This window comes from Macaca mulatta, chromosome 9, assembly GCF_049350105.2.
Source record: "Macaca mulatta isolate MMU2019108-1 chromosome 9, T2T-MMU8v2.0, whole genome shotgun sequence".
NCBI lineage: Eukaryota > Metazoa > Chordata > Mammalia > Primates > Cercopithecidae > Macaca > Macaca mulatta.
In genome coordinates, this window is record NC_133414.1 from 77,903,839 (window position 1) to 77,925,292 (window position 21,454).

Sequence of the window (21,454 nt, forward strand, 5' to 3'; positions counted from 1 at the left end):
GCCTGAGGATGCTGGGCCCCTTCAGGGAGGCGAGGGAAGAAAGGGAGGGCTGAGGGCTGGGAGGTCACATTGGCCGCAGCAGAGCCACAGATGGGCTGTGAGCCGGCCTTCCTTGCTTCACGGGGGGGCATTGGGAGGCTGGTGTGTGCCCTGCTCGTGTGTACAGGCACACATATGCAGAGGCAACATGTGTGTTGGTAGGCAGGTGATGGACAGAGAGAAGCCTGAGTTGGTAAAAGGGCCAAGGAGGGTTGAGGAACGGGGAAGACTGCACCCCCATGTGTCCCAGCACCTCTCGTGTGTCAGGGAGGCTAAGAAGCTGTGTTCTCATCCAGGAATGGCAAATCCATGGGATGTGTGCCACCACCTACCAATCCTATCACCGTGGCAGACATCACTAATCCATCACAGTTCATTTTCCCCTGTGAGCCAGGACATGGCCTCATCATCTGTGGCCATAGCTCTGCAGGCAACAGCCAGTCAACATTTTTGAGCTAAAACCATTTCATTTAGGGAGATCAAAACCATCTGCCTCTAAACAGATGGGAATTCTCCTGAGTAACGGGTCCCCAAGGAAGGATGAGGCCACATTCCTCCAGTCACTGCTCTGCCACCCATACTTGGGGCAGGGAGTGCAGCTCAGGGCTCCTCCCTAGGAATCATGGGGCCTCACCTCCCTCTAGAATGAACCTTGGTAGATGCTCCCCATCCCTGCAAGCAACTGGTTCAGGAGGTCCCCAGGGAGCCAATCCAGAGTGATCTGGCTGCAAAGCCCTTGAGAGAGAGCCAGGAGCAAATCTTCGGGAGGCACCAACAGGGGTTAAAGCCCCACAGTAGAGCCCTGACCTCTTTTCCACCCTCACCTGCCCCCACCTAGTCCATCTGGGAGGGGTGGGGCAGGACCCCAAGAGGCCTGCACAGGTAGGCGGAGGCGGGGACAGCACCTGTGATGAAATAGCTGAGCTCGGCATTGAGGCCCACGTCGTTGTCTGTGCAGTTCAGCCAGACCACTCGGAACTCGCGCGGCACATCCTCGGACACGGACACGTTGTACACGGCCGGGAAGAAGGTGGGCATCTCGTCGTTCACATCCAGCACTGCGGGGCAGAATTGGCGCCGGGGCTAGGCCTGGCTTCTGCTGCAGACGACCCAGCTCCAGAGCAGCGGCTCCAGCCCCAGACCAAGTAGGGAACGAATTCCCAAGGGAGTCACGGGCTCCAAGTGGCATCTGTGTCAACACCTCCTGGCCGTGAGCCCAGGGCCTCCCATGCCCACCGGGGCCAGGACCAAACCCACCAGTGCTCCAGACCCTCCCGCTGTCCCTGTGCCCTGGGGGCTTATTGCTGCTCAGCTAAGGGAGGAGAGAAAACCTTAGAACCTCTCTCCAGTATGCGCCTAACAACGACCATGACAACACGGACAATCATGACAACGAGGACGACAGTGACCATTTACGAGCTTGTCCAGCATGCCAAGCCCATGCTGAGTGCTTCCCGTACAGGACTACAGGCAGCCCTCCGAGCACCCTAGGAGGCAGGCATTATTACATACACTGTGGAGCTGAGGAAGTGGAAGCTCAGAGCAGCTGAGTGACTTGTCCAAAGTCACACAGTGGCAGAGTGGAGAGCTGGAGCCTCAAGATCTACCCTCAGTGTGCAATGGAGTTTCAGCAAAGGCAGCTCACTTTGAAAATCCTAACCCCCGAAATAAGGTTTAATTTCCCTTACGGATTTGTTTATTCAGCTCTGCATGCTGGGCCCCTATACCTCGGCAGATGGGGCTTGGACAACCTTCACAGTGAAGTGATCCCCACCCTACTTGGGTTCCTCTAAGTGGTATCACCAGGGGAGATGCTGGGCCCGTTTGATGTTATGACTTCTGCTGGGGCTTGGAGAAAGGCCCCCCAGGGGTCCTCTCTTAAAGCTGGGACATATTCCCTGTCAATCATCGGCCAAGAAGGGGGTCCTGAAACTGGCACCAGAAACCCACAGGCAAGCCTTGGACCGATGGGAGAGAGAATGTCGTGCTCTCTGAAATCCTCACCATCTCAGGTCTCAACTGAAGAGGGTCAGTGTCTGCACCTGTGCTGAGCTAACTACTCCCTCCCCACCCCGCTGCCAAGCCACGGAGGCCGGCAGAGCTAGCATGGGACTGAACAGGCCTGGGAACAGGCCATGTCTTGCCTGTTAAACTCTGCCCTTATTTTCCTGGGGTTATTCCTGGCCCCTTGGCAACAGCTTATGTCCCCATCCTGTCCTGAAAATTAACGATTCATCCAGAGTGGAAACAGTACCCCGTCCCTTCACCAATAGAGGGCAGAGACACTGAGAACGAGCACGACAGTCCCAGGGGCATGACGATCTTAGGGAGTCTGGGAGTCCCAGCTGCTCTCTTCCCTGGGTGATGCCCTGCCACTGCCAGCCCAGGGGTTCACACCCATGGGAGACGGAGGTCTCCTTTATGTCTCCCAAACAAAAACTCTGGCCTTCCAAAGAAGACAAAGGGCTCTGCACCCTCTCTGCCTGTTCATGACCCTGAGGGTCCCGGCCGCTTCTCAAGCCCTCTCTGCTGTTGCTGTGATCAGAGGCTAGGAGGGGTGGGGGTGACGGGGCCTTGGCAGCAGGTCCAGGCCACTGCCCCTGAGCTCTGGGGCACTGAAGGCAGTGGCCAGGTGTGGAGAAGGCTCTGCTGTGTTGAATGGCTCCAGCTGAGGAGGGTGCCTCATTAACAAGGGAGCCTGTGCCTACAAGTCCAGCAGACAGCAGTGGGGGACATGGGCTTCCCTCTCCCCCTGGCCCTGACCCAGGCCTGTGCCCACACACAGCACACAGCAGAAGCCCCCACGCCCTCACCGTGGATGGTGAGCGTGCTGGTGGAGCTCTTGGTGGGCGTGCCTGCGTCACTGGCGACCACCCGCAGCTGGTACTCGGCGATGCGCTCTCGGTCCAGCTCGGTGGTGGTGACCACCACGCCGCTGCTGCTGTTGATGAGGAAGTCCATGCGGGGCATGCCGACCGGCATGCGGTAGGACACCAGGCCGTTCAGGCCCTCATCGAGGTCGATGGCCACCACCTGAGGGTGAGGAGGGGCAGCATGAGGGCGGGGAGGGGACACTGGGACGGGTGCTTCTCCCCTAAGAAGTGCTCCCTCCTCCCTGCCAAGCCACACTTGGCTGCAGCCAAACACATCTGCTCCCCTCCAAGCCTTAGGCCAGGCCACTGTCCCCAGGGCACCCTCCCAGATGCTCTCTAAGGGGGTCGCACGTCAGCTGAAAGGCGTCCGGATGCACCAAGTGAGGCCGGCGATGGGGTGGCAGAGGGACTTTTTAGAATAAGAGCTCAGGTCTCTACAGTGCTTTCCCCCCTTCAGTCCCTGCTCTCCCCATTAGGAAGCCCTTCCAGGTTTGGAGCAGCTGTTCCAGCTTAAGGACCCCACCATTATCTGGAGTTCAACCACATAGAAGGCTGGATCCACAGGCTTTCCCTCCCCTGCTTTGCTTTGATTTGTGAGACAGCAACAACAAAAATAAAATGATATCAAGGGTTCTTTTTAAAAAGTCACTTGAGGATTTCATTATTATTATTTTTTAAAAAAGCTGTTTGCGGCCATGTACAGGCAAGCCTCCTCCCAAGTTCCTACACTGTTCTCATTTGCACCTCCAGCCCTGATCAGATTGCCCAACTCAAGACCCCGGTTCCCTGAACAAAGTTTTACTGAAGTGGATCCAAGGCATTTGGGGAAATGTGTAATAATAGCTAAAATAAGAGTTTGGGATTAAGCCAAGACTCTCAGGATTGGAAGACAATATCAAGGTCGTCTGATCTGTTTCATATCCAGCAAACTGGACAAGAGGTGTCTGGACTCAGCTTGAATGCTTTCCAGGACAGGGGGCTCAGTATTTTTACTTTACTTGAACACAGCTCTACTCCCCTGGAGAAGGCTCTTCTGCACAACCCGCAGAAATCTGAATCGCCTGAGGTCCTAGGTGGGACCAAGGAGCCACAGTTCAAGGGAGGGCCCTCATCCTGTACGTGAGGACAGTTTCCAAATTAAACGCTCCCCGCTCCTTCCTCTATGAACTCAGAAGTTGCATTGGTGGTCATCTTTCTTCGCCGGCCGTGAGCCCCCAGAGAACTGGGTTTGGGGGTTGACTCATTCTCACCCCGCCTCTCCTCTAGTCTGAGGGCGGGGACCGACTGCTGTTCCCTGGATTGTGGCGCCCCCTGCTGGGGGTTTGAGGACCCACCAAAGAACACCACCTCCTACTACAGATGAAGAAACTGAGGCACATCGGGCCTATGGGGCACCACCAAGCTCACTCCCTCTGGCATCCTGAGAAACAACCCCGTCTTCTTCTAATGGGAACAGGCTAACCTGATACGGCCATTGCGTCTCAGATATAAGCCCTCGTGACAGACACACAGTGATCACCACAGCTACCGTGTTTCCTGGGTCCAAGTTCCAGGGTGCTTCATACATGTGTCTGATTGAGTCCCCACAGCACAGCCAGGCAGGTACTATTATTGTCTCCATTTCACGGATGAGAAACTGAGACTCAGAGAGGTTAAGCAGTTTGCTCCAAGTCACACAGCACCCTGGTGCTGGAGATGGGATCCACACTCCTGTTGTTTGGACTCCACAGCCTATGCTCTTAAGCAGAAGGGTCTCCAGGGTTTCCAAACGGCCTCTGAAGGGCTGAGGTTTTGAAAGGACTTGAAACCCTGGATGTCCTCTCCCCTAAACCAGCACCTTCAGGATCCCCCTGACCAGAGGATGATGGAACAAGAGGCAAAGAAGCCAGGCCCAAGATCAGACCGTGCCTTGCTTGGCCACAGGGTCTTGGGCAAGTCTCTTTAGAGCCCTGCAAAGTGGGGAGAGGCCCCTCCACTGTAGTAGAGGGAGCTGATCCGGGGCTTATGGGAAGCCATGGGAGAGGCGGATGCCCAGGGCTACACTCATCTGGTCTTCTTTGTATTCTAGAACCATCTGCAGGCTTAGGGAATGGAAGTTCCTGGGCCAGACCTCCATAATCAGGTCCTGAGAAACTTGGACGTGACTTCCAGAATTCCATCTTGCCTCTCTCCCTCTCTCTCCCTCTGCCTTTGCCCATCTCACTATCCTTTCCTGCCACACTTCCCTCCACATCTCCAGAGCCTCTGTCCTTCAAGATCCAGCTCCTCCCCTGCCCCAGCTCTGCAAAGTGTTCAGCCTGGGCTAGGCCCCTCGGGCACCCACTGCCCACTTCTGGGCTGGTAGGAATGAGATGAGAGAGACTCACTTGGTAGATGGAGACCCCTGCAGGGATGCCTTCAAGCACCTCAGCTACAAAAGGCAGGTTCTGAAAGGTGGGGTCATTGTCATTGAGATCCAAGAGGTTCACAAACACTGTGGCACTGCTGGTGGCTCTCAGAGGGGGCCTGCCACCTGGGGAGACCAAGGCGAGAAGGGGCTGAGGACGGGCTAAGATGGGTGCAAGAGAAAACGGACAGAAGAAGGCAAGTGGCGAGAGGGTGGCAGATTCAGAGCCCTCCGTCCCAGTGGCCCCTCCAGGAAGCAGCCTGGGCCTCACGGCTAGCCTCCCCCTCCCCCTCCGTTCCCTTGGGGTGCTCTGGGAGTCACAACTGGGGCGTGGGTATTACCCTACTCTTGGTGATCAGACATAGCCCTCCTGGGTGGGCCCAGGTCCCCCAGAGACCCAGTCACCAGGGATGCCCGCAGTCTAAGGTGTGGGGGCTGTGAGGGGCGAGAGGGGTCCATACAGTCAGTGACAGAGACGACGATTTTGCGCATCAGCTCAGCCTCGTGGGGGTCAGGGTTCTCCCGGTCCAGCATGGCATGGGTGGTGCGGATCTTGCCTGTGGTGCCGTTGAGGCTGTAGAACTTGTTGGGTGGCTGGATGCTGTACACCAGAGTGCCATTCTCCCCCAGGTCTGGGTCCACAGCCACCACCTGCCAGGGAGGGAGCAGACCCCTTCACTGAGCCGCGCCTGGGGAGGGTGTCTCTGGGCTGGCCGGGGGTATCTGAGCTCAGACGTTGGTCCTGGGGAGGGGACATCCTGGCTCCAGCCCAGGAAGTGAGCCTCCCTGCTGGGCCCAGTAGCGGGGTCTGAGAGGGATGGGAGGCAGGAGTTCTCTAGGGGAGGGGCTGGGAAGGGCTGCGGAGTCTGTACTCCAGCTGAGATTTTTGAAAGGATTTGAAACCCTGGATTTTGGAGACTGGGTTCCTCCTCATCAAACCCTCCCTTCCTTCCTTCCTTTCTTTGAAGCATTAGATTGTGACACCAGAGATGACAGGGCATGTGGAGGAAACCATGGCTGGGCCCCAGTTTCAGAATGCAGGACCCAGTTATCTGGGGCAGTTGTGGGGCTGGGGGAGTGTTGAGGAAGGAGAGGGTGGAGCTCCCTGGAAGGGAGGTACACCGTCCCTGATAAGGGGCAGGGTCTCAGGACTGGGCCTCAGACACTCTGGCCCCTTCAACTCCCCAGCCCACAGCCTTGTTCCCCACTTATAACCCCCATGTCATGAAGGGGTCAGTGCTCAGTGCCGCCCTAACCCAGGGGCACTGAACCCCACAGCCTGCTGTCCCTTAGTGTCCCAGATCCCACACAGCCAGGTCGTAAACAAAAGGCAAAGGGCCCCCTGCAGCCTTTGAGGGCTCCCCATCTTCGCTGAGGCCCCCTGTGTGCACGGATCCCCTGCTCTGTGGGGAAGCTCCCTCATCCTCCACCCGCCCTGCTTTCCACAAGGAGAAAGCAGAGCCCAGAGAGGCACAGGCCAGTCTCACGGTCACACAGCCCCAGCCATGGAGCTGACCCAGCTCCCAGCCTGGAGGCTCCTGAGGTGGCCCTTACCCCTCGCTCACCCCTGACCTTGCATTGCAGAGGCCACTGTGGCACTGGGGTGGACAAGACCAGTGCGGGGGAGGTGACCACAGTCCCTGGGGCCACATCAGGACAGGATTATTCTTAACTGCAGTACACTCGGTGGTGACAGCCAGGCTTGTCAGCTCCTTCATCTTACTTGATGTGGAGCCTTTTGTGGTTTGGCAGCAGAATCTGTCCCTCCTCTGCTTAATCCCCAGCCAGAGGTGTCTCTGGGGCCACCAGACCAGAACAGACAGACGAGCTGCCCCGGCTGAGTACTCCCATCTACCCTGTCCATGGCTCCTGGGGAGGCCGGGGAGAGAGAGGCTGATGCAGGGCTGAATGCTGTGGCGCCCTCGGCCAGCTGCCCCTTCAGAGGGGCGGGGGCAGCCCCCACTCCCACCCTGGACTGCTCAGCCCTCCTCTCCTCGGCCCAGCCTTGCAGCATCAAAGGGTAGGGGAGGGGAGGTCCCTGCCTTCCAGGCCTGAGGTGTCCTTATCTTGCTGTGGGCATGTTGCCTCAGTTTCCCTAGCCTCCATAAAGGGGACCCCAACACCCCCATTTTGCAAACAGGAGACGGGGCTTTTAGGTACTCCAGGCATAATTTAAAACAGGCCAAGTCATTTCACAGATGGACATAGAAGACCAGCATTCCTTGCGTTTTTACAATGCTTCTCTCAACAGTTTGAAAAGGGAGTTTTTTTTTTTTTTTTTTTTTTTTTTTTTAATTTGAGATGGAGTCTTGCTCCATCGCCCAGACTGAAATGCAGTGGTGCAATCTCGGCTCACTGCAATATCCACTTCCTGGTTTCAAGCGATCCTTCCACCTTAGCCTCCCAAATAGCTGGGATTACAGCAAGAGCCACCACGCCTGGTTAATTTTTGTATTTTTAATAGAGACAAGGTTTTACCATGTTGCCCAGGCTGGTCTCAAACTCTTGACCTCAAGTGATCCTCCCACCTCAGCCTCCCAAAGTGCTTGGATTACAGGTGTGAGCCACCACACCCAGCCTGGGGGAGAGATGATTTTCTCCCTGTTTTATTTTTCTGGATGGGGAAACTGAGGAATAGAGCAGTTGAATCACTTGTTCCAGGCCAGGCCTGTTGCTGAACAGGCTGAGACAAATTTCACATGGGAGGTGGTTCTCCTCTTCTATTCCCTCTTCCTGCCCCCACCATGCCAGAGAGTGCCAGGGGTAGCTGCTTCCAAGTGACCCTGGTTGGGGCATGGGCACTGGTTTTGGGCCTCTTGGCCACTCTCTGGTCACAGGGTGGGTTGGGAGTACAGGAGAGGGCAGAGGGCTGTGAGCCCTCCTGCAGGCTCCCTGCTGGGCGATTTTGTAGAATCTCACCACTTTCCCCTCATTTATTTCCCATTTCACGCCCGTCATTTTTCTCCTGGCCTGACGGGGAATAATTCTCTGCTTCTCCCCTCTCCTTTATTTTGCTGGAGGGCTCTGAAAGGCTCTAAATCAATGCCCATCAGCCAGGTCCTTGAAGGCAGCTGCAGGAGCCAGAAAGGAGAGTGGGACCAAAACCTCCCTTGCAGACAGAGATGGCCACTCTGCCAGCGCATGCCTGTGCAGGTGGACCTCCTCAGTGCCTGCATGCCAGGCCACACCCGGTGCATGCAGATGCACACACTGCACCAACTCCAAATGCACCCAAATGAAGCCACATGTGGGAAGACACTTGTCTGCATGCAAGCTCTGAAAATCACTGGGGTTGCCTTGTGCCTCCGACTCCAGGGGCTATGGCCCATGCCATGCCTAGAGGGGGCTCTTGAGAGAGTCTTGGGCCACACGCCCTAGTCTCCCTCTGACAAGGAAGACCCAGCCACCGCCTGGCTGAGCTGGGGGGTTGGGGGAAGGAAAGGTAAGATATTCACCAGCTGAGTCAGTTCTCAACAACACATATTTTGAAATATTTTGAACACCTACAATGTGCCTGGAACTGTGCTAGGCAGTGTGGTTTGACAGTGAACAAGATAGGTGCGAGTCCATCAAAGGAAGCAGATGATGGTAATGATAGTGATGATAATGACAGCTACCATTTACTGACCACTCCCCATGTGCCAGTGCTTCCTATATCTCGGCTCAGTAAGCGCTGATCACAGCTCTATCAGGTGGGGACTCTTACTAGCCCTATGTTTTAGATGAGAATAACTGGAGCACAGAGAGGTTAAGCAACTTGCCCAAGGTCACACAGCTGGTAAGTGGTGTAGCTGGGGTGAGAACTTGGGCATTTTGGTACCAGAGGCTGCTGCTTAATCACTAAACCATGTGCCTCTTAATAAGCAAATAGCCTACCAAACAAATAAGCACAGATCGTGGGCCTAGCTCTGCAGGAAACAGAATTTGGAGAGGGGTCCAAGCTACTTTAGACAGTAGTCAGGGAGGGCCTCTCTAAGACAACTGATGTTTTAAGCTGGGACAGATGAAAGAGAATGAGCTGCCTATGGAAAGAGCAGGGGTCAGGGACGAAAGGGCTTGTACAAAAGCTCTGAGCTCGGGGAGAGTTGAGTGGGTGCAGGGAAAGGAAAGGCCTGTGGGTTGGTGATGGGTGGTAGTTGTGGGCGTGGGTGTGTGGGAATGGTGGGGTGGGAGATGAGTCAGATGGTGGGCCAGCCCCTGTTCAAATATCACCTCCTCCTTCTGTTACCTGAACCTCGGTTAGCCGTTCCCTCTGTAGCCACCTCACCTCACACTTTGGCCACAGACCCTACCTCATCCTAGGCCACTGTGAGGCCCTAAAGGCCCCAGGGGGTCCTCTCCAAGGTAATGAAGCATACCCATATATATACATACGAATGCACATATACGTTTTATGGCTATACAATTTGAAAGAATTTTTATAACTTCCTTTTCAAAATATTTGGCTATGACAAACTTGACTAACGTTGAAGCTTCTTGATTTCTGATTTCCTGGCAATCATCATACGTAACCGGGAATTCCAGAAAATTCTGGAAAATTTTCAAGAATTCTAGAAAAATCTAACCTCCAATTTGTCCTCAAATGTAATGAAATTTTCACAAACACTAAATTTCATAGTTACTGAAACTGCTGTCTTTCATCTGATAGATGTTTCATATAACAAGTTTTAATTTTGATTTTGTCCTTTTCTCTTTGAACTTTCAAGCCATCACATTTATTTTTCAGGTCTCAAATACTACCCTGGGGCACTGAAAAGCTCGAGCCTGTGCCCACCAGACGCCAGCGGTGGAACAGCCACACCCGCTCTGTACTACAGATTGGGATGACACGGCTGGCTCCTCAGGGGTGACAATGGGGTGGACCCTGTGGGTTTTGTAGGTCTGGCAAGGACTCTGGCTTTTGCACAGGGTGAGATGGGAACCATTGGGGTTTGAACAGAAGAGTGACATGACACTCCCCAAAGGCAGGCAGGGCAGGAGCTTCCTTTTTTTTTTTTTTTTTTGAGACAGGGTCTCACTCTGTCACTCAGGCTGGAGTGCAGTTGTGTGATCTTGGCTCACTGCAGCCTCAATCTACCAGGCTCAAAAATCCTCTTGCCTTAGTCTCCTGAGTATCTGGGACCACAGGGATGCACCACCACATCTGGCTACTTAAAAATTTTTTTTTATAAACGGGAAGTGGGGGTCTTACTATGTTGCCCATGCTGGTCTCGAACTCCTGGGCTTAAGCGAACTGCCTGCCTTGGCCTCCCAAAGTGTTGGAATTACAGGCATGAGCCACTGCACCCGGCCTGGTGTTGCTTCTTGTACCCTTAGCCAGACAAGCGTGGGGCCTGGCATGTAGTAGGCGTTCCCTGATGGCTTGTGGGTTTCCTGGAAAGTGAGGAGGCACTGCGCAGCAGGCCCCTGGTCCATTGTTCGTGCCTGTTCATGGCTCAGAAGGACTTGCGGAGGGCAGGAGACCTGGTGAAGGGCGTGGGGACCAAAGCTTGCAGATGCCCAAGGCTGTATGCAGTCCTCACCTGGCACACCCACTTCTTGTCTGCTGGGTATACTGTTTGATAATGGCAATCCAGGCTGGTGTCCTATGCAACCCCTTTCTCCCAGAGCAACCTTCCTCATCTGCCCCTCAGTTCCCTTTGGGAGGAATTTCCCAGAAACCTAAGGGAAAGGTGAGGGTTGACCAGAAGGTACTCAGAGGTGAGATCCAGCCCCAGCTCTTGGAATCCCTGGCTGGGGTGGGGAGAAAGTTATCCTGGGGCAGCACAGTGCCCACGAGGGGGCAGCAGAGAGCACCCACCAAAGAGCCTAGAGAGCTGTGTCAAAGGGTAAGGGTGATGGTTTCTAAACCTGGCCCTGGGCTGGAAGGAATTCCTCTACGGGACTTTGAAAAATCACAGATTCCAGATCCCTCATCTCCGCCCTATTCCATTGTGCCTATTCCAGTGCCAGAGCCATACCTGGCAGTGGCTCTGGATGGGAGAGGAGGTCAACCTGGAAGGAAGGACAAAGAGAGGGAGGGAAGGATTGGCCGTCATGCCTATCTTCCTTTCCACATGTTCACTGACGGCTGTCAGCTGGTGTGTGGATGCCCCCTCCCAGAGGAATAAGGACTGGGCCAGGTGGTTTCCAATCCCTTGTCTCCAAGTCAGACAGACCAGAGTTCGAGTCCCGACTGCACCCCTTACAAGCTCTGGGACCTTGGGCAAGCCTTCAAGCTCTAAGTCTGTCTCCTCCACGGTACAGAGGCAGCGGAATCCCTGTGCCATGTGAGATTATGGTGAGGAGGAGAGAGTTCCTGAGAAGCCGTCAGGTGAAGCTCAGGGCACATCCCAGCTGTTCAGTCAATGGCGCTACTGTGAGTTGTCAGGATTCAGGTCCCCCACAGGGCTGGGTGGGTGGCAGTGGGGCTGTTCCTGTGGGGACAAGCCTCCCCAAGTGAGGCTGTGTGGTGTACAGGATGTGGGGGAGAAGGTTGAAAAACGTGGATCTCCCAGCAGAGAAGATGGTATGGGACTGGGACCTGGGCTTTCTCAGTGTCCCCAGGATTCTGGTCTCCCCTGTGGATGCCCTGGCTTTGGCTGTGTCTCCCCTCTGCACCCTGAGTTGTGCACATTCCTGTGCATGAGCACACAACACACACAGGAGCCTGTGCAAACCTGGCAAACCTGTGCCAGAAAATTCCTGAGGTGAACAAAATCCTTGCTGGGCAGCCCTGGGGGCCAGCCTGTGGGGGAGCTGCAGGGCACAACAGTGAAAGAGAGGTGCTGGGGTGGAGCTGGGGCTTGTGCAGTGTAGGGGTGGCAGCTCTCCAGAGCAGGTGGCCAGAGTCCTGGGCTCTAAGGGCACGTGTGACTCGCAAGAGGAACCGGCCAGAGCTCCCCTGCCACTGTCCCTGGGCTGCCTGAATCTCCCTGTGACAAAGCCTGAGGCCTACTGACACTGGAGGCACCTTGATCTCTGACTGCCTTTCACCATGCAGGAGAACTGCTAGAACTCTATTGCAAGAGCCAGCTCAGAGGGACACAGAGTCCACCAGCCCCATATGGGCAGGCCTCCTGGGATCGCGGTGGGAGGGGCACACACCCCTGGGAAGGGCCGCCTAGCGGTTCTGCTGCTCTGCCACCACCTACCGTGGTCACGTCAGAGTCTGGGGGGGTCATCTCCACCAGGTTGATATAGTAGGGTGCATCCTTCCATGTGGGGTGGTTGTCGTTGATGTCCAGGAGGGTGATGTTTACCTGTGAAACCACAAGGGGCACTGGGAGATGCACCCAGCTGAGATGGGCCGGGGCAGGGCCTGCCAGGGGAAACATGCTCAGATGCCCACGGGCAATCTTGGCATTCATTCCGCCAGCTCCACCAACTTTGGAAGCCTTGGGCAGGGCCTGGGCTTTGGAGGACAGGAAGGAGCCAGGCCCCTTCAGGAGAGAGAGTTCCAGTGTTGTCCCATCAGGAGGCAGTGGAATGGATGTGATGACCCCTGAAATCCTTGCTGTGATCTGCGACTTCTCCCATCCCCGCCTCCAGTCTTGGCTGAAGGTGACTGACAGGGTGGGGGATCTAATAGGATCCCTTGAGCTTCCCCATCTCAGCTATAAGCCAAGCAATTTCTTTGCTCACCTGCCACCAGGTACATTATTTATAGGGCTGATTCCTATTAGCAGGGGCCTCCCTTGACAGAGTAGGGCATTGGGGATTTTCACACCAAATCCCTGGCCACGCGATACCATCTCCAGCCTCTCTGGCTGGGTAAGGATGCAGTGGCTGCTGCAGGCTGGGTGAGGGCCACAGTTCTGAGGGTGAGCCAAAGAAACTGAATGGGGAACAAATCGGGGAGGTGGCTGGAGTGACTGTCAGCTGGTCCTCCCGCTTCCTCTCTCACAGAGCGCTTCTCACTTCCCCCTTCACTTCTGCAGCCGAGAGCTCATTCAAGGCCCCCACATTTCGTTCCTCTAGCTTTCTACTCTCCGGGGCACATCAGTCGGGGAAGAACAAGCCCCCAGGAACCCTCCAGGGCCCTGCTTCCTGCTCTGAGCTGCTCTTCCTCACAGGAATGCCTGCTTCTGCTCTGTCGGCCGGTGCCAAGCACGGAGAGGCCTATAGGGCTCATGCCTTCTGCCACCTGCCCTCCTGGATTTTTAGGGGCAGGAGAGAAAGTATTTCATTTTGCTCCTCCCAAGGGCCCTACATTCCTGGTAGTGACGCCTTTCTTCCCCACAGCCACGGTGGCCCCGGGGACTGACCTCTGCCGCTGCTGAGTTCATTTTCGCCCCCTTGCTCACTCTCACAAAGCCTCACACTGGCTGAGGACACGGCGGTCCAGAGGTACAAGTGGGGAGCAGCAGCCTGGCTGGCGAGGGGAACTGGGGCATGGGAGGGGAGCACACTCACGGTGGCGATGCCAGTTTTCTGGTTGTGGCCCACACCGCCGTCCACTGCGCGAACAATCAGGATGTATTCAGACTTGGTCTCTCGGTCAAGCAGAGACGTGGTGGTGATTTCCCCTGCCAGAGAGAGAAGTGGGTGCGTGAGAGGCCTTGGGTGGGCTAGGGAGACAGTGAGGGAAGGAGAGAGAGTGAGAACGTGCATGAGAAATGTTAGCAGACTACCATGATCTGGCAGCCTGGATGTGTTCCTGAGATGGTGCTTATCACAGTGGGAGACGGGAGAGCTCCCATGCCTTGGGAGCCAGCTACCCAGAGCTGGGCAATGTAACCCCACAGGGAGGAAATATTTGCAGATGTGGGAAAATCTAGACTGATTCTCAGGGTAGGGGCTGGAGAACAGGGCAGGAGGGCCATTAGGCCTTGAGCTCAGTCACAGATCACCTCTTGTTTAGACTTTTGACATTATCTTACTGGCTTTATCACCTGGAGCTAGGTACTTCAATCCTCTGTGCCTCAGTTTCCTCATAGGGTCCAAAGGGAACCATAATAGGACCTACCTCATAGGGCTATCATGGGGTTAATTTAATTAAGATCATGGAAATCTTAGAACAGTGCCAGGCACTGTTTATTTATATAGTCACAGAAATACAATGACAGGAAAGAAAAACACCAGGTGTTCACACGCGTTCTAACTTATGACTCATTACTGGACAGTTCAACCTATCCAGCCTTATCGTGCATTGATAATTAATAGTTATAAAACAATTTCCTAATTACATTGTGAACAGCATAATTACATGGCCTCGAATTTTTTTAGCATGCTAAATCTGAACAATTAAACAAAATTTTTTGTTCACCTGTATTTGGTCTTTCTTTGTATTTTGGTGTAACTGAAATTTACCAGCACACCCTGATAGTGGTGTGCTGGTAAATGTTTGACAACTGGCTCCCAAAATTTAAAAAAAAAAGGCATTTTCCAACTTCCTTGGTGTAAATAGCCCCAGCAGGGCCCATTTTAAGCTACCAACTTGATGGTATTGAATATGGAGTTCACAGCTGAGAGCCTCGCTAGCTCTTGGGAGCAGGGTGAGCCAGTCCCAGCAGACTTCAGCAGTCACTGCAGCCAGGCCATTCACCAGCTCGCATCAGCCATGGGAGAGCGCCCACGTGGTGAGGATGTGAGACGTGGATTTGAATTCTGATTATGGACCTTCCTAGATGCTTGGCCTTGGAAAATTTTAAATTTTTGAAGCTTCAGTTTTCTCATCTATAAAATGGAGATTAGTGTGACTTCCACGCAGAGCTGTTGTGAGGTTAAAGTAATTCTAGGTGACGCTCCCGACACTCAGAAAATGACTGTTTCCTTCCACCGGACTGTGAGCTTTCCCCATGGGCAGGGCCTGTGTGCTATCCATCTTTTTATCCCCATTGCCTGAGCTGTGTGACCTGGGGCAAGTCGCTTAACTTCTCTGTGCTTGGTTCTTTCCACCATGAAACAAGGCAGCTGGGCCAGATTGCCTTTAGGACTGCTTCTACCCTGACAGTTCCCTCCGCGGCATGCTGGCTTGCCCTCTGGTCTGTGCAGGGCTGAGCAGGGAGCTGGGAGTGGGTGACAGGGCAGCTTAGGTGCTAAGGCCAGGAATGGAAGACTCACAAAGGTCTGCCAAACAAGCCACATTCTCTGCCAGGGTGGTGTCGATTAATTGGCAGGGCAAGGAAGAAATTAATCTAAAAAGTTTTAAACATGAACTCGTCGGCATGATAGATGGCCTCTCCTGTCTGGGAAATTAGATCCAATTAAGGCCACCTCCGTGGAGCAGGCCTGGCTAATTTGACCGAGGAGCTCAGAGGAAAATGCTTACACCTTTGGAGCCAAAGTCTTGTTAAGGCAGCAAGAAAAAGTCTGTGTCATTAAAGGCCCCAGGTGGAGCTGGAGCCCTGACTGGGGAGGCAAGGGCAGGGGTGGCTGAAAGGTCAGGGAGCTACTCATATAATGGAAACTTTAATGTTTGGATTCTGGATCAGAAGTTCATGCTCTGTGAGTCCTCAGTCAGGTTACTTAACCTCCCCAGTGGCTCAGCTTCCTCATCTGGAAAATGGGGATAAGGCTAGTACCTGCCTCACAGGTGAGGAGGGCAGAATGAGATGCTGCTGCTCAGAGCCCTTGGAACAGTGCTGGGCATGTGGTTCATACTCATTCATGACATTACTCTGAGACCCCTGGGAATGAGGGCTCACTGTGGGGGACACTCCTGAGAGCAGAGAGGAAGGCCCCCACTTTCTCAGAGATAGAAAAACAGGCTCACAGTGGCCCTGGGTCCCCTTCCTCAGTCTTTGTACCCATCAGAACCGGCCATCTGCTCCCCAAGCCTCCAGGAAAAGGGTACAAAAAAGGGATTGAAGGCTGACTTCCACCGCGGAGGGATGGATAGCAGGAAGAGCTAATGCCCTGCTGGGTCACTGACCACCTGCAGCAGGGATGGCCAGTGTCCACCAAAGATCCCTGCTTCTTTTCCAGGGGATAATTATTACTTGGATGTGACTGCCAGGCAGGGCCTGGCCCATAACCTCCTCCTAGTCTGATAACCCATGCTCTCTTTTCCCTTCAGCAGTGACCTTGGAGCCACAACATGGAAGGGGCCTGGGCCCCAGAATCATCATGTGGAAGGCTGTCACTCAACATCTGCCTGGGTTGACTATATGAATTAGAATTTCTATTGTCTCAAGCCACTGAGATAGGGTGTAGCTGTTTAGCATCAACAGTTCCTTTAACTCATACAGAAATAGATATCGGAAGTGGGGTGCCTTGCATGACCACTAAGCTGACTGGGAATGTCATTAGGTCAGGGCCATGTCTTATTCCTTCCTGTACCCCAGCACCTGGCACAGCACCTGGCTCAGAGCAGCCCCCACCCCAATTTCTGAATGAACATATGAACGAATGTACAGAGGTCCCCAATTCTTCCCCAGGCCTGGCTGAAAAGCTTGGGTCTCTTGCTGCTTCTTTCTGCCCACTTTTTCTCCCAGCTTCAAGGAAGAGAGAAAACTGAGGAATGTACATGGAGAGATGAAGAAGAAAGAAGAGAGTTACATCCAGGGGATGGTGGAGTCAGGGGATGGGAGCTTGGGGCAGGGGGCTCACAGGTGAATAAATAAAAGAGAACAATGATAGTAATATTTTTAGCACTTATTGTGTGCCAGGGACTATTCAAAGTGTGTTCCCTGTTATACATCATTTAATCCACACAGCAGCCCTAACATGATCTTCCTCATCTTACAGCTGGGGAAACTGAGGCACACATCTGTGTAAGAAGAGGAGCCAGGCTTTAAGAATGAGGTCAGGAGCTGAGGGAGGGGGACACTGAGGCTTTAATAAAGGTGTTCCTGAAAAAGGATGTGTTAACCAGCTGTTTGTAAGATGGAACACATTTAAAACATAATACAACTCTTCACCCTTGAAAGACATTCTTCCCTGGATCAATTCACGTTGTGATTTTTTTGGGTAAGATCAGTAATCACACTCAAATTAATATTTCAGGGATTACACTGGTGCTCAAAGTTGGCCTGCTCAAAACTGAAAGGAAGGAGACCTGGGCCCAGAGGCTGGTTCTGGGGTCGGGTATGGACAGTCAGCCTCAGGGTGTGGGGGACCAGGGTGCTTGGGGTCGGGGGCTCACCTGAGCGGGCGTTGATCCGAAACTGGGCGGAGCCTTCCAAGGAGTAGATGATGGACTCCTGGCCGTACTCCCGAGAGCGGTCCAGGTCTGTGGCATTTAGGAACAGCACCGTGGCTCCTTCAGGGGGAAAAAGGTGGGGGCAGGGGGTGCTGCTCACCCTGGGCCCCTGAGCTCATGGCCCCAGCCCTGGGAGCAGCATTTGCGCTGGCCCAAGAGGAGGACATGGGACCCTCCCAGTGACCAGCTCTCAGGGAGGTGGGAGGCCTGCCTGTTGGGACACCCCAGGGATGAGGGTGGCTCAATCACCATTGTTGGAGCCCAGATCGCTGGGCTGGGTGGGGATGAGGCTCCATGAGATGCTTAGGGATGGACTGGGCCCTCTGGTGTCTTCCTGTCTCCCCAGCCCCTGCCTGGCTGGACACTATATTAAATACACTCAGATTGGCCAGCTTTTACTTGGAGTCAAAAGACAGGAAGCTCCATACTAAATTATTCTATATTTACTATATTCAATTTTATTCTAGTTTTATCTCATTCACAGGGGAATTTATAAGGGTTTTTATTTTCTCCTTAAGGTTCAGTTAAGGCCTTCACCTTTATTTCCAGTTCCATGAAATCCTGACTCAAGGGATCAGCTTTTCCAGCCACTCTGTCCAGACCCTGAGAGCAGCTTGTCCTGCAGCTGTGCCCACCAGGGCTGCTGGCTCCAGCCTCTCCCGCCACCCAACTACCAGCTCTGGCCAAGTGGCGAGGAGGTCTGGTACACAGGCTCCTGGAATCTTCACACCCAGACTGGAACCCGCAGGGCCTCTGCAGGCGCCTTCACCTGCCTGCACATCATTTCCTCCCCTGGGACCGGGTCTAAAGACACCATCTAACTTGTGGGTTTGCTGCTGGGATCCTGAGGGATAAAGCATGGAGGCCACAGGCTGAGCCCCACAGGGAGTTCCACTGGGCTGCAGGGCTGGTGGTGACCATCCAGCAGATGAATCAGCAGTCCCGAGGGGCAAGGGGCCAGGCAGGTCATTGTGGCCCTGTGGTCCTGGGTCCTCAAATATGACCCTCAGGTCTGCCTTGAGCAGGAGGACAGGCACATGAGCCCTAACATACCCCTGAAGACAATTAAGTGCCATAGTGAAGGCCTCTCCTTGACAGACTCCCCAGGGATGGTGGAGAGTGCTGGGCGTGGCTCTTTAGCAGTGACATTCTCCAGGCGATGCCTGACTAGGACAGGAAGGGTAGGCTGGGTACAGCCCAGCACCCACCCAGCTCATTGTCAGCTGCCAGAGTGGTACCCAGAGGTTCTCTTTAGAAGGGCTTGTGGTGTCAGGGAAGACTAGTTCTGACTCCACCATCCCTGGCTCTACCATCCCTGACTCCACCAACCCTGACTTCACCATCACTGGCTCCACCACCACAGGCTCCACCATCCCTGGCTCCACCATCCCCTGACTCCACCATCCCTGACTTCACCATCACTGGCTCCACCACCACAGGCTCCACCATCCCTGGCTCCACCATCCCCTGACTCCACAATCCCTGACTCCACCACCCCTAACTCCACCATCCCTGACTCCACCATCCCTGACTCCACCATCCCTGACTCCACCACCCCTGACTCCACCACCCCTGACTCCACCATCCCTGACTCCACCATCCCTGACTCCACCACCCCTAACTCCACCATCCCTGACTCCACCACCCCTAACTCCACCATCCCTGACTCCACCACCCCTAACTCCACCATCCCTGACTCCACCACCCCTAACTCCACCATCCCTGACTCCACCACCCCTAACTCCACCATCCCTGACTCCACCATCCCTGACTCCACCATCCCTGACTCCACCATCCCTGACTCCACCATCCCTGACTCCACCACCCCTGACTCCACCATCCCTGACTCCACCATCCCTGACTCCACCATCCCCTGACTCCACAATCCCTGACTCCACCACCCCTAACTCCACCATCCCTGACTCCACCACCCCTAACTCCACCATCCCTGACTCCACCACCCCTAACTCCACCACCCCTGACTCCACCATCCCTGGCTCCACCATCCCCTGACTCCACAATCCCTGACTCCACCACCCCTAACTCCACCATCCCTGACTCCACCACCCCTGACTCCACCACCCCTGACTCCACCACCCCTGACTCCACCATCCCTGACTCCACCACCCCTGACTCCACCACCCCTGACTCCACCATCCCTGACTCCACCACCCCTGACTCCACCACCCCTGACTCCACCACCCCTGACTCCACCACCCCTGACTCCACCATCCCTGACTCCACCACCCCTGACTCCACCACCCCTGACTCCACCATCCCTGACTCCACCATCCCTGACTCCACCACCCCTGACTCCACCATCCCTGACTCCACCATCCCTGACTCCACCACCCCTGACTCCACCACCCCTGACTCCACCACCCCTGACTCCACCATCCCTGACTCCACCACCCCTGACTCCACCATCCCTGACTCCACCACCCCTGACTCCACCACCCCTGACTCCACCACCCCTGACTCCACCATCCCTGACTCCACCACCCCTGACTCCACCACCCCTGACTCCACCATCCCTGACTCCACCACTCCTGGCTCCACCATCCCTGACTCCACCATCCCTGACTCCACCATCCCTGACTCCACCACTCCTGGCTCCACCACCATTGACTCCACCATTCCCTGACTCCACCATCCCCTGACTCTACCATCCCTGACTCCAGTGTCTCTAACTCCACTGTCCCTGACTCCACCACCCGTGACACCACCACTCTTGACTCCACCATCCCTGGCTCCACCACCCCTGGCTCCACCATCCCTGGCTCCACCACCCCTGGCTCCACCACCCCTGACTCCACCACCCCTGACTCCACCATCCCTGACTCCACCATCCCTGACTCCACCATCCCCTAACTCCACCACCCCTGGCTCCACCACCCCTGACTCCACCATCCCTGACTCCACCACTCCTGGCTCCACCACCATTGACTCCACCATTCCCTGACTCCACCATCCCCTGACTCTACCATCCCTGACTCCAGTGTCTCTAACTCCACTGTCCCTGACTCCACCACCCGTGACACCACCACTCTTGACTCCACCATCCCTGGCTCCACCACCCCTGGCTCCACCACCCCTGACTCCACCACCCCTGGCTCCACCATCCCTGACTCCACCACCCCTGGCTCCACCATCCCTGACTCCACCATCCCTGGCTCTACCATCCCTGACTCCAGTGTCTCTAACTCCAGTGTCCCTGACTCCACCATCCATGACTCCAGCATCTCTGACTCTATTGTCCTTGACTCCAGCCTTCCCATCTCCTTCAGCCACTGCAGCAGTTCCTGACATGGGTGTTTTCCTTGCTGGGATCATTTGCTCTGAGGGTAAGGGCGAAGCTGCCAGCCTGCCCTGAGGGCAGAACAGATCCCTTGGAATCTGAGTGTAGAGCTGGTGGTGCTAGGTCTGCAAGCTGAGCCCTGCAACCTGAGCCTGGCCCAGAGATTAGCCTGTCAATCGCATCCTCACATAGGAACACATGCCATGCTGTAAGGCCACTTCTCTGAAATCACGGCCCCTGGGACCTGCCTCTCAGTACTGTAGTCTCAGAGCCCTCTGCACACTTGGGACTGTTTAATCAAGATTGCTTAATTAATCATGGATCATTATTCTTTCTCCACTAGACTATAGTTAAAGGAGAGCAGGAACCAAGTGCCCAGCACAGCACCTGCACATAGTAGGTGCTCTGTAACTAGCTGTTAGCTGGCAGGTAACTAGATGTCTCCAAAGGCTCCCCGATTTGTCAAGGAGCTTGGCTGGGGAAAGAGAAGGCCATGGACCTCTCAGAATTTGTGTGCAGAGCCGGAGTCTGCACATCCTGGGTGCCGTGACTGCTGGCTGCCTACCTTCATGTGCCCCCCACCCCCCAACCTGAGCCTGTACCTGCCATGATGTTCTCCACCACGGAGACGAAGTAGGCGGGCTTGCTGAAGGTGGGAGGGTTGTCATTCTCATCCTGGAAGGAAAACAGACAGGTTGCAGGAGCCAGGGAGGCAGGTGGCTGGCCGGATGTCT

At 54.9% G+C, this 21,454-nt stretch overlaps 1 protein-coding gene across 1 annotated transcript in view; it reads right to left on the reverse strand.

The window, feature by feature from the left end:
* The window catches only part of CDH23 (cadherin related 23), a 422,351-nt gene that overhangs the window by 106,227 nt on the left and 294,670 nt on the right, over positions 1-21,454 (reverse strand). The window contains exons 19-26 of the mRNA XM_077946644.1: positions 21,323-21,395; positions 17,366-17,482; positions 13,693-13,805; positions 12,432-12,539; positions 5,760-5,949; positions 5,279-5,424; positions 2,853-3,072; positions 945-1,097 (exon numbers count right to left, since the gene is read on the reverse strand). Coding sequence (XP_077802770.1) covers positions 945-1,097; positions 2,853-3,072; positions 5,279-5,424; positions 5,760-5,949; positions 12,432-12,539; positions 13,693-13,805; positions 17,366-17,482; positions 21,323-21,395 — 1,120 coding nt within the window. The remainder of the gene's footprint in view (positions 1-944; positions 1,098-2,852; positions 3,073-5,278; positions 5,425-5,759; positions 5,950-12,431; positions 12,540-13,692; positions 13,806-17,365; positions 17,483-21,322; positions 21,396-21,454) is intronic.